General features: G+C 36.0%; 1 protein-coding gene across 1 annotated transcript in view; it reads left to right on the forward strand.

Moving 5' to 3' along the window:
• Positions 1 to 14,249, forward strand: part of TTC6 (tetratricopeptide repeat domain 6) — a 58,720-nt gene that overhangs the window by 21,997 nt on the left and 22,474 nt on the right. Inside the window, exons 6-13 of the mRNA XM_051622026.1 lie at positions 152 to 256; positions 3,303 to 3,401; positions 4,541 to 4,603; positions 6,677 to 7,107; positions 8,118 to 8,598; positions 10,945 to 11,074; positions 12,304 to 12,479; positions 12,885 to 13,021. Coding sequence (XP_051477986.1) covers positions 152 to 256; positions 3,303 to 3,401; positions 4,541 to 4,603; positions 6,677 to 7,107; positions 8,118 to 8,598; positions 10,945 to 11,074; positions 12,304 to 12,479; positions 12,885 to 13,021 — 1,622 coding nt within the window. The remainder of the gene's footprint in view (positions 1 to 151; positions 257 to 3,302; positions 3,402 to 4,540; positions 4,604 to 6,676; positions 7,108 to 8,117; positions 8,599 to 10,944; positions 11,075 to 12,303; positions 12,480 to 12,884; positions 13,022 to 14,249) is intronic.

Below are 14,249 nucleotides of genomic sequence, written 5' to 3' on the forward strand. Positions count from 1 at the left end.
TCTTAGGATTTTTTTGTATTTGATGGAGTTATTTTTGACAAAATCTTGTTTGGCAGAAAATAACAGTTTATCATCTAATAGTTCAGATTCAGTACAGACATTTATAAACTGGGTTTATGTTAGTTGGTAACTGAATTTCTTGGTTTTGAAGGTTTCCATGTATCCACAAGCTTTAAAAATGCTCTGGGCTCCAGCTCCACCAAAATTCTCTGCTCCAATTAGTTCATTAAATGAAATTTTATTTCCTAAATGTGAGGTAAGTATTTTAAAGGTATTTTTAGTTTTCCCTCCTCTTTTGCAGAAATATAAATATTTTTCTAACATTATATTTGTTAACTGTAATATTTGTATTTTATGCTGCTTATTAACATTTCTGTCTCTTGCAAGCACAGTATATAAGTGATAGTATAGTTTGTGGTACTATGTATAAAAAGTGTTGTTTAATTTTCTATAATAATAAAGTTTCAGGTAGTAATTATTCTTAATTACCACTTGCTATTGTATTATCTTGCTTATTGCCCTCATGTTTCTGTTGAAAGCTACTTTTGCTTAGTTTTTCTTCTGCTCTTTTATGCTGGCAATGATTTCTATTGAAATATAATAAAATATTTCTTAGATTTGAGAAAGTAAATTTCAGAAAATGCCAATGTTTTTTAAGTTTTGAAATGTTTTGAGTGTAAAATCTCTGCTGTGATTGCAGTATTTCAAGGTTTGAGCCATTCATGTAGAAGGGCATGCCTATTTTATGCTCTTATTTGCAGTACTTTGCAAATTCATATAGCAAATGTTACAGAGAATCTGTAATTTCCTGACCAGTTCACATTCCTGTGTAAGAGATAAAGCACAATTATGCATGGATTAATTGATAGCAGGAATAAACCTGACGTAGTTCCCCACATCCTAGCCTTGAGACCTGTGTTCTTGTTACTGTATGGCCTGCTGTGACCTGACATGATTTACCCAAGCTAAAGATAAAAACTTCAGAGAATCAGGTAGCAATTTGTTCAGCCTTGAGAAAAGAAGGCTTAGGGGAAACTTCATTACCATTTTCCAGTACTTAAAGGATGGCTACCAAAAGATGGAGATTCCCAATTTACAAGGAGTCACATGGAAAAAATGAGAGGTAATGGGCACAAGTTGCTCCTGGGGAGAGCCTGATAGGACACAAGAGGTAAATGTTTCACCATGAGGACAGTCAAACATTGGAATAGTCTCCCAAGGGAAGTGGTAGATTCCCCCACATTGGATAGTTTTAAGTCTCGGCTTGACAAGGTGCTGAACCTTCTCATATAAACTATAGTTAGTACCTGGAAAGATTGGACCAGATGATCCTTGAGGTCCCTTCCAACCTGGCATTCTATGATTCTGTGATTCTATGATATGATTCTGCCCTTTTTGCACCATGATTTCTTGATCTTGTGAAAGAACATGGTCCATCAGAAGCCTGGGATAAATGGCTTCTGTGATGTCAGTCTTGGTCATAATAATCTTTAGCTCAAATATGTAACAGGCTTTATTTAATCATAGAATCATAGAATCATCAAAGTTGGAAAAGACCTTCAAGATCATCAAGTCCAACCATCCAACATACAACCACTGACCACTAAACCATCTTGTGAAACACCATGTCTACCCTTGTTTTGAACATCTCCAGGGATGGAGCCTCCACCACCTCCCTGGGCAGCCTGCTCCAATGCCTCACCACTCTTTCTGTGAAGAAATTGTTCCTAATATCCAGTCTGAGCCTCCCCTGCTGCAACTTGGCCCCATTTCCTCTTGTCCTATTGATGATCACCAGGGAGAAGTGGCCAACACCTACCTCACTACAACCTCCTTTAAGGTAGCTGTAGAGGGCAATGAGGTCTCCCCTCAGCCTCCTCTTCTCCAGGCTGACCAGCCCCAGCTCCCTCAGCCTTTCCTTATAAGGCTGGTTCCCAAGACCCCTGATCAGCCTAGTTTCCCGTCTCTACACCCTCTCCAGTAACTCGATGTCTTTCCTATATTGTGGTGCCCAAAATTGCACACAGTGCTCAAGATGTGGCCTCACAAAGGCTAAGTACAGGGGCAGGATCACCTTCCTGGTCCTGTTAGCCACGCTATTCCTGATGCAGGCCAGGATGGTGCTGGCCTTCTTGGCCACCTGGGCACACTGCTGGCTCCTGTTCAGGCTGCTGTCATTCAGCACCCCCAGATCTCTCTCTGCTGGGCAGCTCTCCAGCCACTCCTCCCCAAGCCTGTAGCACTGTCAGGCGTTCTTGTGGCCAAAGTGCAGGACTCAACACTCGGCCTTATTGAAACTCGTGCCATTGGCCTTGGCCCAAAGGTCAAGCCTGTCCAGATCTTTCTGCAGAGCCCCCCTGCCCTCAAGCAGATCGACACTTCCACCCAGCTTAGTGTCATCTCCAAACTTACTGAGGATGCACTTGATCCCCTCATCCAAATCATCAATAAAGATGTTAAACAGGAGCAGCCCCAGCACTGAGCCCTGGGGAACACCACTCGTGACTGGTCACCAACTGGATTTAACTCTATTCAACACAACTCTTTGGACCCAGCCATCCAACCAGTTTTTTATCCAGCAAAGTGTGTGCACATCCAAGCCATGAACTGCCAGCTTCTCTAGGAGAATGGTCTGGGAAAACTTGTCAAAGGCCTTGCTAAAGTCAGGTTGGACAACATCCACAGCCCATCTCTCATCCAATTAGTGAGTCACCCTGTCATAGAAGGAGATGAGGTTAGCCAGACAGGACCTACCTTTCATGAACCCATGCTGACTGGGCCTGATCACCTGGATGTTCTGCGTGCACCACAGGATCCACTCAGGATGACCTGCTCCATCCATCCATCAGCTTCTCTGGTACTGAAGCCAAACAAATAGGCCTATAATTTCCCAGATCATCCTTCTGTCCTTTCTTGTATATGGGGGCAATGCTGGCTGATTTCCAGTCTGCTGGTACATCTCCAGTCAGCCAGGACTGCTGATAAATGATAGAAAGTGGCTTGGTGAGCATCCCCACCAGCTCTTTCAGCACTCTTGGGTGGATTCCATCCAGCCAGCCCTATAGATTTGTGCATGTCTATGTGATGCAGCAGGTCACTGACCTCCTCCTCCTGGATTGTGGGGGGATCACTCTGCTTCCGGTCCCTGTCCCCTAGCTTAGGAAGTTTGATTCCCTCAATATAACTGTGGAGGGAGTAACAGTTTTGTTCCCTCAATATAATCACCTGTTACTATGTTACAATGGCTGACTAAAATAATAATATTGCACATATTCAGATATGTAAATATATTAATATTTCAGAGAAATGTTATTGAAGATGATGTATTTGAAGACTTTTTCATTGATGATGAAGAGTTAGAAGCTGAGCAAGATGATAGTATCTTGCAGGATTATGGACTGGTGAGTATTATGATACAGGGTTTTTTGTGTAACTCTTAAGGTTATCAAAACAATTCATAGTTTGAAGATCTAGTCAGAAGACAAATTATTTCTGCATATTTTAGAGATGCTTCTTATTTTGCATTATTATAGCACTTGGTGATGATTTAGGAGAGGGCCTGTCATATAAAGAAAAGGTTTTGAGTAATATGACAGATCTCAAAGGAGCAGTTTATTGGATGTTCCACTATGCCCAGACATCTGAAAAACTGCAGGAGGCAAGAAGCAGAATAGGGGAAAAGAGATGTTTCTAAGTGTGTGAATTTTTTATCTAAAATTTCTCTGAATGGCTGTATATGTAACTATAAACTGCCTTGGAATTATCTAGCAGTTATGAAGAATGCTGATAGTCCCTTGTCTACAGGTTGACTGGGCAGTTTAGATGTTATAATTGGAATTAATAAAGTCCGCAGTTACTAAAATACTAGATTTTAATCTGTGTTTACTTGTGAACCTATTGAGAACCTCTCTTTTACTGAAAGACTGTTACAAGTAGGTCTTATAACAACAATTAAAAACAGATGAAGCACAGATAAATTATCAGGAAAAAGTAACATTCTCATTGGAAATTATGATTGTAGTGATGTTATGTAGCCATTTTTTTGTCTGGGATTCCCAAGACAGGAATATATGTGTGATGTAATTTTATATGAAGTGAATATGACACAAGAAGTGTCCAGCTTAAAATATGTTAATTGGAAAGACAGCTCCATACACTTGGTAAATTCATTAGATGATTGACAGTGTGGCATATCTACAGTATGTTCTGAGATTGAAGCATCTACAGCTCATGCATAGAGCATGTCCACTGGCTGCTTGCTCTTTAGCAATAATCTGCACATGCACCGTGAACGTATCTCAGATTTTTGGACATCTGGCAGTGGAAAGCCTTTTAGACATCCAGAGATCCAGACAAATGCAGTCCTTACTTCACTCTGGCAAAAGTGGAATTCTTTTTTATTGGTGCAAATACATATTTCTTCAGACATTAGCTCTATTTTTGGCAGTATCTACTTTTAAAAGCAAAACGTATCTGAAAGGTCTATTACTATGAGGCTTGGACTTATTCAGACTTATTTTTCTTTTTGTTTTATCTATAGGCAAAAGGTTTTCTGAGAAGATGCCAATCCTTGCCTGATTTTCCTCAGAGTGAGAGCTCAGAGGTATTATTTTATATTTACTTGTAGTTCCTGAAGGGTGATTTTGTGTAAAAAATTCTTCCACTGAACTGATTCAAACTTAGTATTTTCCTATTAGATGCAAAAGTGAGTCCCAAAAGACTTTTTTAGGTGGATTGGTTACATTAAATAGGAGAACACAACTCTGAAATGAGAACCCTTGTTAACTTTACAGGCACTTGGACAGAGATAAGTATGAGTAGTCTGTGCTCTGGCTAACCTGAAATGAATGGATCAACATATCTGAGTGAAGATTTGCAGTACCGGGGCCTTGGATTTCAGACGTATCAAGGCATCAATGTTGTCAAATTTCCAATCTGTAAAGTCCTATGTACTTTTATGGCTATTGAAGTTATGTTAGCTGTTTCACTAAATACACCAAGCAGCAATAAACTGTGCAAATTTTAAATTTGTGCAAAGATGACCTCGATAGTATTATATAAGTAATATTTTAAACAAATTTGATTTTGGACAAGCACTTGAGGACTGTATATATGTATTTAAACTTCTATATACTCCATAAAGACCTGTTTAAAATGTTATGACCGTGTTATTTTAAATATGAAGTATGGCAGCAGTTTGTATGCAATGATAAAGAAAACATCAGATTTGCAGTTTTATCTAAGCATTGGTGCTGATTTTTGGCAGTATTATGTTCATATTCAAATAGACACAGTCTTGTTGAATTAAGCTAGCAAAACTGTGTAGTTCATTGCAAGAATTTATCAAGTAACAAATATTTATCCTATTTAAATTCAAACTACTTGATTTGGGGTTAAATGACAGCAAATGATAGATACATATGGTGATAAATGATAGCTTTGCATTGACTTTCAGCTTTTTAATCAGTGTAAAGCTTAGCTTTTTATAAAGAAGTATAATTTTACTAAAGAAAATCAGCACACTTGTTACACTGAAATTTTTAAAAAATCTTTTCAAAACTTCAAAAGGTATAATACATGACCACTAATCAGGAATGAAAAGTATTTAGTTAGTTCAGTGGAAGGCTTTAAATTATTAAAATAAACTAAAGGCTGATGCAGTGTCTTTCTAATAGATACATAAATTACATAATTCTTAGTAAATGTAACCGAGCACTGAAAAAGTGCTTCTTTGAGTCTAGTTAATTTTTTTTTCAAAATTACTCAACTTAAGCTTTTTTTCATTTATTTTATTTATTACTAACGAGTGTTTCCATCTGTAAGTTTCATGCAGTCTACATGAAATTACATTTTAATTTCTTTGACAAAAATGTGTTATGCCTAGTATTATAGTGCAAGTCAGTGAACTGAAATTAACAAAAAGATTGAGAAGTAATACATTTGTTATTGCAAAGAGCAATTCATTATTGCTTAATAACGAATAACAATTAAACACCAAAGAAAAACAGTTATTCTTTTAGGTTTTATTTCATCAGGTGGTTTAACAATGGGGGCATAAAGTATGAGGGTGTATAATTCCATTCATTAACTGTGTTTCCATGTAATACAGTTGTGGTTCCAAATATTATACTGTGTCATCTTGTCTTTTCTTCTGAGTTCATGAATATACCTGAGTTCATCTTTTTCTAAATGTCACCTCCAGTGACTTACATTTTTTATTTAAAAATATAACTTTCCTACAAGGACTGTGGGTATTTAATTCAAATTTCTATGTTACTCTTCAGAGAAAATTGATTTTAACCCTTTTTGAGCTTCACATAACTTTGAATTAATGTTTCAGATCTCTTTGCTTTGATGGATATCCTGAGGTATGCAGATCTTTTTTCCCCATTAAATGCTACATATATATATATATGTATATATATATGTGTATATATATATGTATATATATGTATATATATATATGTGTGTATATATATGTATATATATGTATATATATGTATATATATGTATATGCATGTATATATATATTTGACAGTGTAGTCCCTATATTGCTATTTTTGTTCTTTACAGATTCTGTAAAATAAAATCCAGTCCATTAAACCTAAGAAAATTTGATATATAAATCTGACTTGAAATGAACTTCTAAATAAATTAGGTTTCCTTTTTTTAACAGATGAGTTTGATGAAAAGATCAGTCTCAGCTCTGGAGATGACTGCGTTCAAAGATAAAGCTACATTAACTATGTCAGCTAGTTTCAAAACCAGCATGAGAGAGTTGAAGATTATGAAGCAACGGAGAGCTGAGCCAGAGGCTGAGGCAGAGATCAAGAAAAGCTCCCCTACCAAGCACTTGTTGAATCAAATCTGTGCTGTTACTCAGTCAATGCAGACAGACATACCAGCAGAAAAAATGCCTACTTTGACTGGGCAAGAGGATAGTGGGAATGACGTTCTTGTGGAGCAACCTCAAAAATCTAGGGTTAAACACACTGGTTTCCAAAGAAGAAGGAAAAGGAAAAAAAAGAAATCAAAGAAAAGAATAAACACTAGACAATTAGAAGCTGTGATTAAGAGATTAAATCTACCTCCAAAGATTCTTAAAAGGTTCTCTTTAATTAATGTATATTACCTTTTTAAAGAATGTTTTAGTTTGTAGCTATATTATCTTATTATAGGTTTTAACTTTTAAAATATTAAGTATTGCTCTGAAATGAGGTAATAATAGTCTAGTTATTTAGGAATAATATATTTATTTTTAATGCAAAGAAAAATATATACTGCTCAGGTATTTTTAGGACATTTAGTATGCACTGCACTTTAGCTGGGATCCATGTTGCTTCATGCCACAACAGAAAAAGTATAAATGCCTGATTAAGTGGTCAGACTTCTTTCTTCTGAAAGTCAAGAGGGAAATTCTGAGTTCTTAGGAAACTGAAAAGCTAGGCTATACTAATGTCCTTTTTATCATGAACCTTGTAGATTCCATCAATTAGTTTGCTTTTTGCTTTTTGTTCTCATGTATCATTCTAAATACTTTTCCATTGAATGCTTATTATTTACTTACTTCAGTCTATATAAATGAAAAAAAGAAAATAAATTAATGTTTTTGCTAGTTTTTTAATATTTCTTAAATAATCTTGAAGTGTGATCTGCAAAATGTACTTGTAAATGCAAGTGCCTTTTTGGCACTGGGTGGTGCTGCTTCTGCTTATATTCTCATGGCCTCCTCCTAATAGCATTGGAATCTTTCGTTGGCATATTTATCCACTAGGATTGATCATCATTTAGCCAGGCTGCTAATTGTCCAATCTGAAATATTGTCCTTTCTTAGGTTTAGCATTGTCCTTGTAAACCTAATTAGAAGCTTTTGGAGGAAATAAGGATGCAACTGTGACTAAGTGCTGAGTGTTGCAGGAACATGAATTATTCAGAACAGTTCTGCTTACCTGCTGCTTCAGTAATGGTTTTTTGATAAATGGCTGATGAGTTAAAAATTTATCATTAACAAGAGAGCTAACAATAGGATTTTAAGTAGTTGCTGACCGGGAGATTGCAATTTGATATAATTAATTAATCTGTGAATCTTTAATTAATTTTAATACATTTTTCCTCAGGTCTGTGTCTCTGGGAAGGCTTCCTATTCATGATAAATTCAGTATCAAGGTGTCTTCAGCAATCAAACAATATCAGAGCCCCAGCATCCCTCTTTTGCTAGATTTTGAAAAGTTTGCAAAAGTGAGGGGTGGAATTCCAAAAGAAACTTCTACTCGCATGTGGGTCAGTGAGATATGGAACTGCTGGTTGGATGAAACTTTCCCTTCTTGTGGGACTGCTTCTGAGGATAAGGATGCTGAATTACTAAAAGGAACTGAGCCAGCAGACTCTCAAGAAGCAAATTTACAAATAGAACTAGTTGACTCAATACAGCCTGTTCTTCCTGAAGGTACAACAGTTAGTATTGAAGATTTAGAAAAAGAAGTAAGACAACTGACTGAGCTAATTGAAGAGCATCCTTCAGCTTTTCACTATTGCAGACGTGGAGCAATACAAAGAAAGTTAGGCAAGTTAAAATCAGCTATGGATGATTTGGAAAAAGTAAGTTTAATGCCAGATTTTACTCCATCAAGCCTGCTTTTCTTTTTAATTTTTTTTTTAGCTGAGTTCTTCAACAGGTGAAGAACTAGAAGCAGGAGAGCTGATAATTAGCTGAACACAGCCACCTTTTATCTTTGTATGACAGCACAACCCAAGTTTAGTCCAGCAAGAATGAAGATGCAGGCTCTTAATAAACTATCATTATTTACCCTAGTGTTCTCCAAGCAGCATAGTGTTTCTTTGGAGACCCTTGCTTGGGATACAACACTCGTAAGTGGAGCTGGAGACAGAATAGACAAAAAGCACAGAAAGTCTTTTGCTTCATGTTTTGCTGCTGGCAAATCTGACAAATATATTTTTAATTTTTGCTAAGGGATAGTGAGCAAATACATTGAAAAGTCATGTATTTCCTGTGTATAATTAAACTATCATCTGACACTAAGATTTTATACAATATTATCAGTGTTCTTCTGTGTAGTGTTATTTTATCAACACTTTAAATTTTGCCTTATAATGCTACAAACCTGACATTATTTCTGCCCAAGACCCTGCACAACTAGAAAGACATAATGAAAAGAGAATAAAAACATTGCTGAAAAAAGCAAACAAACAAAAATTAAAAGAAAATTGATAAAGTCTATAATTTAGAAGTAGGTGCTGTAAAAGCTTTCAAAGGCATTCTTTAAGCAATGGCATACTTCTGTATGTTTCTGAAACTTGGGTAGAGACACAGTTTGTGCTTTGGGTATAGTATTTTCATTGTCATTTAACATCTATATTACACACAGCTAGGCCTAACCAAGCTGGAACCCACAGTACTTAATTATATGTTTAATGTCATACAGCAAAATATGTCCTTTCCTTAACCAACATCTCACCACTTAACACAGCATTTGGAATTTGGAGGAGTAATCCTCAGCAGATGCTTTGAGGTTCATGATCCTTTTACTGGAGTGCTTAATAATGCCAGATTTTGTGTCGGTATTGTTTTGTGGCAGTAGAACACGAGCAGTCTGCCATTGTCCCTGAAAACAGTCTTAACAATAGGCACCTTTAAATAATGTAAGTAGCATTTACTTTTATAAAGTGCAAAGCTCAGCTGGAATATTTGGAAATGTGCAAAGGAACAAAGCAATGAAGTACAAAAGGTCTTCATATTGGTTTCTGCATTCCTTTCAGCTTTTCAGTCTCAAGCCATAATAAATCTTAAAGACGCTCACAGTATGTCTTATGAAATCCACCCTTCTGATTTGTCTTTATTTCTAGAGTTTGCATTTCCTAAGATGCATATTGCCCTAGGGTGAGATTTCCTTTTATAATACCATTCCTGTTAATGTGTCTCTTGGGGATAAATCTATGTGTTTTTTATTTTTAATGGACATAGGTACCTGTTTTATGCATCTGCATATTACCTTTAACACTTCATAAATTATCTGAATGGAAAACTGACCACATTAATAGAAACTTTATTATTATTTTTTTGTATTTTTTATTCACCCCAGACTTTAAAAACAGACGTGTCAAGGATCTGAAAGGCTAAAAATTCCACACCCTGGCAAAATGTTTAATCAACCAATGGGCTGATATCAACTGTCAAAATTGCTTTTTATTGCTATTGCATATTTTAGTGAAAACATTATTGATTATTCTCTTTAAGATCTGTCAACACCATTCCTATGTAGTTTATGGATCCTAGTAATAGTTAGTAGACCAAAATTTGAGTATTACTGTTGTAGCAAACCAGTCTCAGATTTGTATCCATCTCTATCTTTATTTCCACATGGCTGTTAAGTGTGTGTTATATGTCGTGTGTCACATGAATACATGTGAAATACCTTATTTGTTTGGTAATATCTGTCAAGTGATTTTTTTAGGGAATGTAAAGTGCTTTCTATAGGATTCATAACAGCATGGTTCGAAAAGCTGACTCCTTTTTCACAGGGAGAGCTTAATTATTTCTCACTTCCAAATGGAAGAGCAACAAACAAGATTGTTTCTAAGCATCTTTTCCCTGGGGTTCACCTAGAGCTAATCCCAACATCTAGAAAGAGTTCAGATAACTATTTTAAAGGAATCATAAAAAATGATAATACCCTAGCTGATTAATATTTTGTGCTGAATATTCTGGTAGCTTATACTCTGTGCATATGTGTAAGTACATGATACTTTAGTCTAATTTTGCAGATTTTTAGGTTAAATAAGTGTTTGTCAGTTTAGGAATTTTCTTAAAATATAATATTAATAATTTAAGTTCAAAATTTTTCTCATTTCTTCTGTGCTACTGTTAGCACATTTGACAAGTTCCTTCTGCAATATAAATAAGTTATTTGCTTATTTTGTTTATAGGCTATACACTTAGAACCACTACTGCTTAATGCTTACTGGCACAGACATTTGATTTACCTATTTCAAGACAGAATTTCTGCTGCTTTAGATGATCTGAATTTTATAATTAAATGGAGCAAAAATAAAGCTGGTAGGTATTTATTGAAGTGTAACTAAACAGTAACAGACAGTAACTGAACAGTAGCAGACAGTACAGGTCTGATAACAGACCCCTAATGGGGAGAGTGCACTAATGTGCTTCAGTCCATCCTGTTCTGATGCACTTAAAACTGGGAAGGGGGAACTTAAAAGGGAAAGATATACTACCTGGTTGACAGACCAGGCTCTGGAGGCCAGGGAAAGTGATTCATCCCCCTCTACCTGGTTGTGATGCTGTGCCTCCAATACTGTGTCCGATTTTGGAACTCCTGGTATGAGAGAGACAAGCTTGAGAGAATCCACTGGAAATCCATTAAGATAGTCTGAGGTCTGAAGCATAAATTGTATAAGGAAAGGCTTAGGGAGATGAGTTACTTAGTCTGGAGAAGGTAAGGCTAAGAGGGAAATCTGTCCTGAGCCACACAATGGGTGGTAACAGAGAAGACAGGCACTTCTGAGAGATGCACAGCAAAACAGGAAGCAATGGTCACAAGTTGTAACAATAGAAATTTCAATTGAACTTGGAAGACAGTGCCCTTCCCACCTTCCCCCCGGCTTACTCCTCTACCCCAACTTTTTTTGTTGCTGAGCATGATGTTATATGGTATGGAACATCCCTCTGCCCTCCTTAAGTCAGCTGTTCCAGCTGTGAACCCTCCCAGCTTCTTGCCCATCCCCATAGTGGAAGGGAAAGAAACAAAACCAACAACAACAGAACAAAAAACACGCTTGACACTCTGCAAACATTGTTAAGCAAGAGCTAAAACATTGTGTAATCAACACTGTTTTAGACACAAATCTGAAATATGGCACAGTATTGGCTATTATAAAGAAAGTTAACTCTATCCTGACCAGCCCCAATTCAGTGGGATAAATACTATGTGGGCCCATTTAAACTGCATCTGTTTATATTTGTTTGTGATCAACAGGTCTATACTGAATGGCATGATGGCCTGTTTCTGCAGGGCTCTACAGAGAGCAAAGATTTTTAGTACCTGTGGATCTGACATGAGCTGTCAGTTCTCAGCTGCATGGGCTCCATAACTGTGCAAACAGCCACAGGGCTAAACTTTTGAGTTCTGTTGCTCAGATTGAAAAGGTCAGGACTTCCTGACTTTTTGCATCATCTACTGTTTAATTTCTACTGCTTGTGTTAATTGCCCTATAAGAAGGGGATGACTTGCTGAATAGTGTCTTTTCTATTTTGGGTGTTTGTTTCAGATACATACCTGTCAATGGCTGAAATTTATAGGAAACAGGGTGATAATAAATTGGCAATCATCAGTTATAGCTCTGCAATACAATGCAGCCCTACAGATGATGACATTTATTTTAGGAGAGCTGAGTTGTATTTTGAGGAAAATAAATTGTTATTGGCCATGGATGATTATGCGAAGGTAAGTCCCCTTCTTTGTATTGTTACAATAATGTAGTAACTTTGTGTAACTTTAGTAAAATTAAATGGTATTTTGATATATCTGCTAAGCAGCTTGGACAACAGATAACCTTTTGAAGAAATCATGTTTAAAAAAATCAGTGCCATGGAATAATCTGTTACTCCTGCCAGCTAATTCAATAAATTGCTGAATGTCTACAATTTGTCAGCCACTAATAAGCTTGTATCACTGCTTTTCTTATTTCACTTTACAGTTTATGGAAATTACAACAGACATTAAAGAACAAGGGAATAATAAGGAAAATCTGAGAATAAAATATTTTTTTTTTGCTTGGTTAAGACTTTTGATCATTAGAAATAATAAGAATGTGGAATAACGTAATGTACTTAATTTTTTTCATTATAGTGTTTCCAGTATAACCCAAAAAGAACAGATGCGCTTATGAAACATGGGTTACATTTCTTAAACTGTTCAGTTGTGTCTACAGCTATTCAGGATTTTACAGCTGTGATCAAGGAAGACCCCAGCAATGCTCGGGCGAGGTAGAATATGTAGTTTAACAAAAGTATTTGAATTTTAAGTGGATTATTGAAATAATATTAATATGTAAAAGACTGAATATGCATTACACAATAATAAAGCAATTGCGTTTCCAAAGAGGTGTCTAATGGAAATAGACTAAGACTTCTAGGCCATGATATCCATTGGGGAATCTTTGTATTGCTTTAATGACTTTGGATTAGTCCCTAGACCTTAATTTAGCTAAGCACAGAACCATGTGCTCATATCTCACTGAAGTAATGCAAATATAGTTAGCTGAACTTAAGCACGTGCATATGTGCTTTGCTATAAAGAGCTGGATTTAAATACATGCTCAAAATGAACAATGTCCTTAAGGATTACATCGTTCTATGCCTCATTTCCATTGGTTGCCTTGACACTTCTAGTTTTAACATTGTGCTGAATTATTTTTTGTATGAAAAAATTTAATTAGGAATGAGAAGCATATTTATTTTTTAATTATAACAATGATTTTGAGATTTGACTTACAAAGACTGAAATTTATATGATTTCCCTTCTAGAAAATGTAACGACTTTTTAATATCATTCCTACAAAGATTTAAATTCTTTTTACACTCTGTTCTGGATTAATGAAAATATATGTAAAATAAAAGCAGATATTCAATACCATATTATGATACTTGAATCTAGGTGTCAGGCTCCTGTGTTCCTGGGATGTAGGTGTCTGAGCAGGAATTATTGCCAAGGACAATCTAATCAATACACTTAGCAGACTCTAGGTAGTCTGAATATAGACTCTTCTATAAAGCCTAGGGATCTATTCAGCTAAACAGTCAGTAATTGTGTATTTTTGGATTAAACGGATTGGGTTGGATGATTTGCTCTCATCTGCTTGGATTGTATTGACTAGATCTTTCTTCGTCAACTGAAATGGGAAGTCAGACACCTGACATTTGTTGCAGACATCTACAAATAGACACTTACTTTCAAATGTCTTATTCAGGAACTGATTCCCATCTGAACTGAATAGAAAATGCGAGGGAAGGATGCCCCTCTATGTATCTTCTACCTGTCAGTCCATCTCCTTCATTACAGGGAACCACAGAATCATGTAAATCTTTCTTATAACAATAGGTGCATGTGCTTCCAAAGAAATTTACAGATGTTCTATAAAACTCTGACTTTGAAATACAATTTTGAAGCAGCATAAAGCTGCATTTGGTTTCCTGAAGTCCACTAGTTTTTTGA

This window comes from Apus apus, chromosome 5 (genome assembly GCF_020740795.1).
Source record: "Apus apus isolate bApuApu2 chromosome 5, bApuApu2.pri.cur, whole genome shotgun sequence".
Taxonomy (NCBI): Eukaryota; Metazoa; Chordata; class Aves; order Apodiformes; family Apodidae; genus Apus; species Apus apus.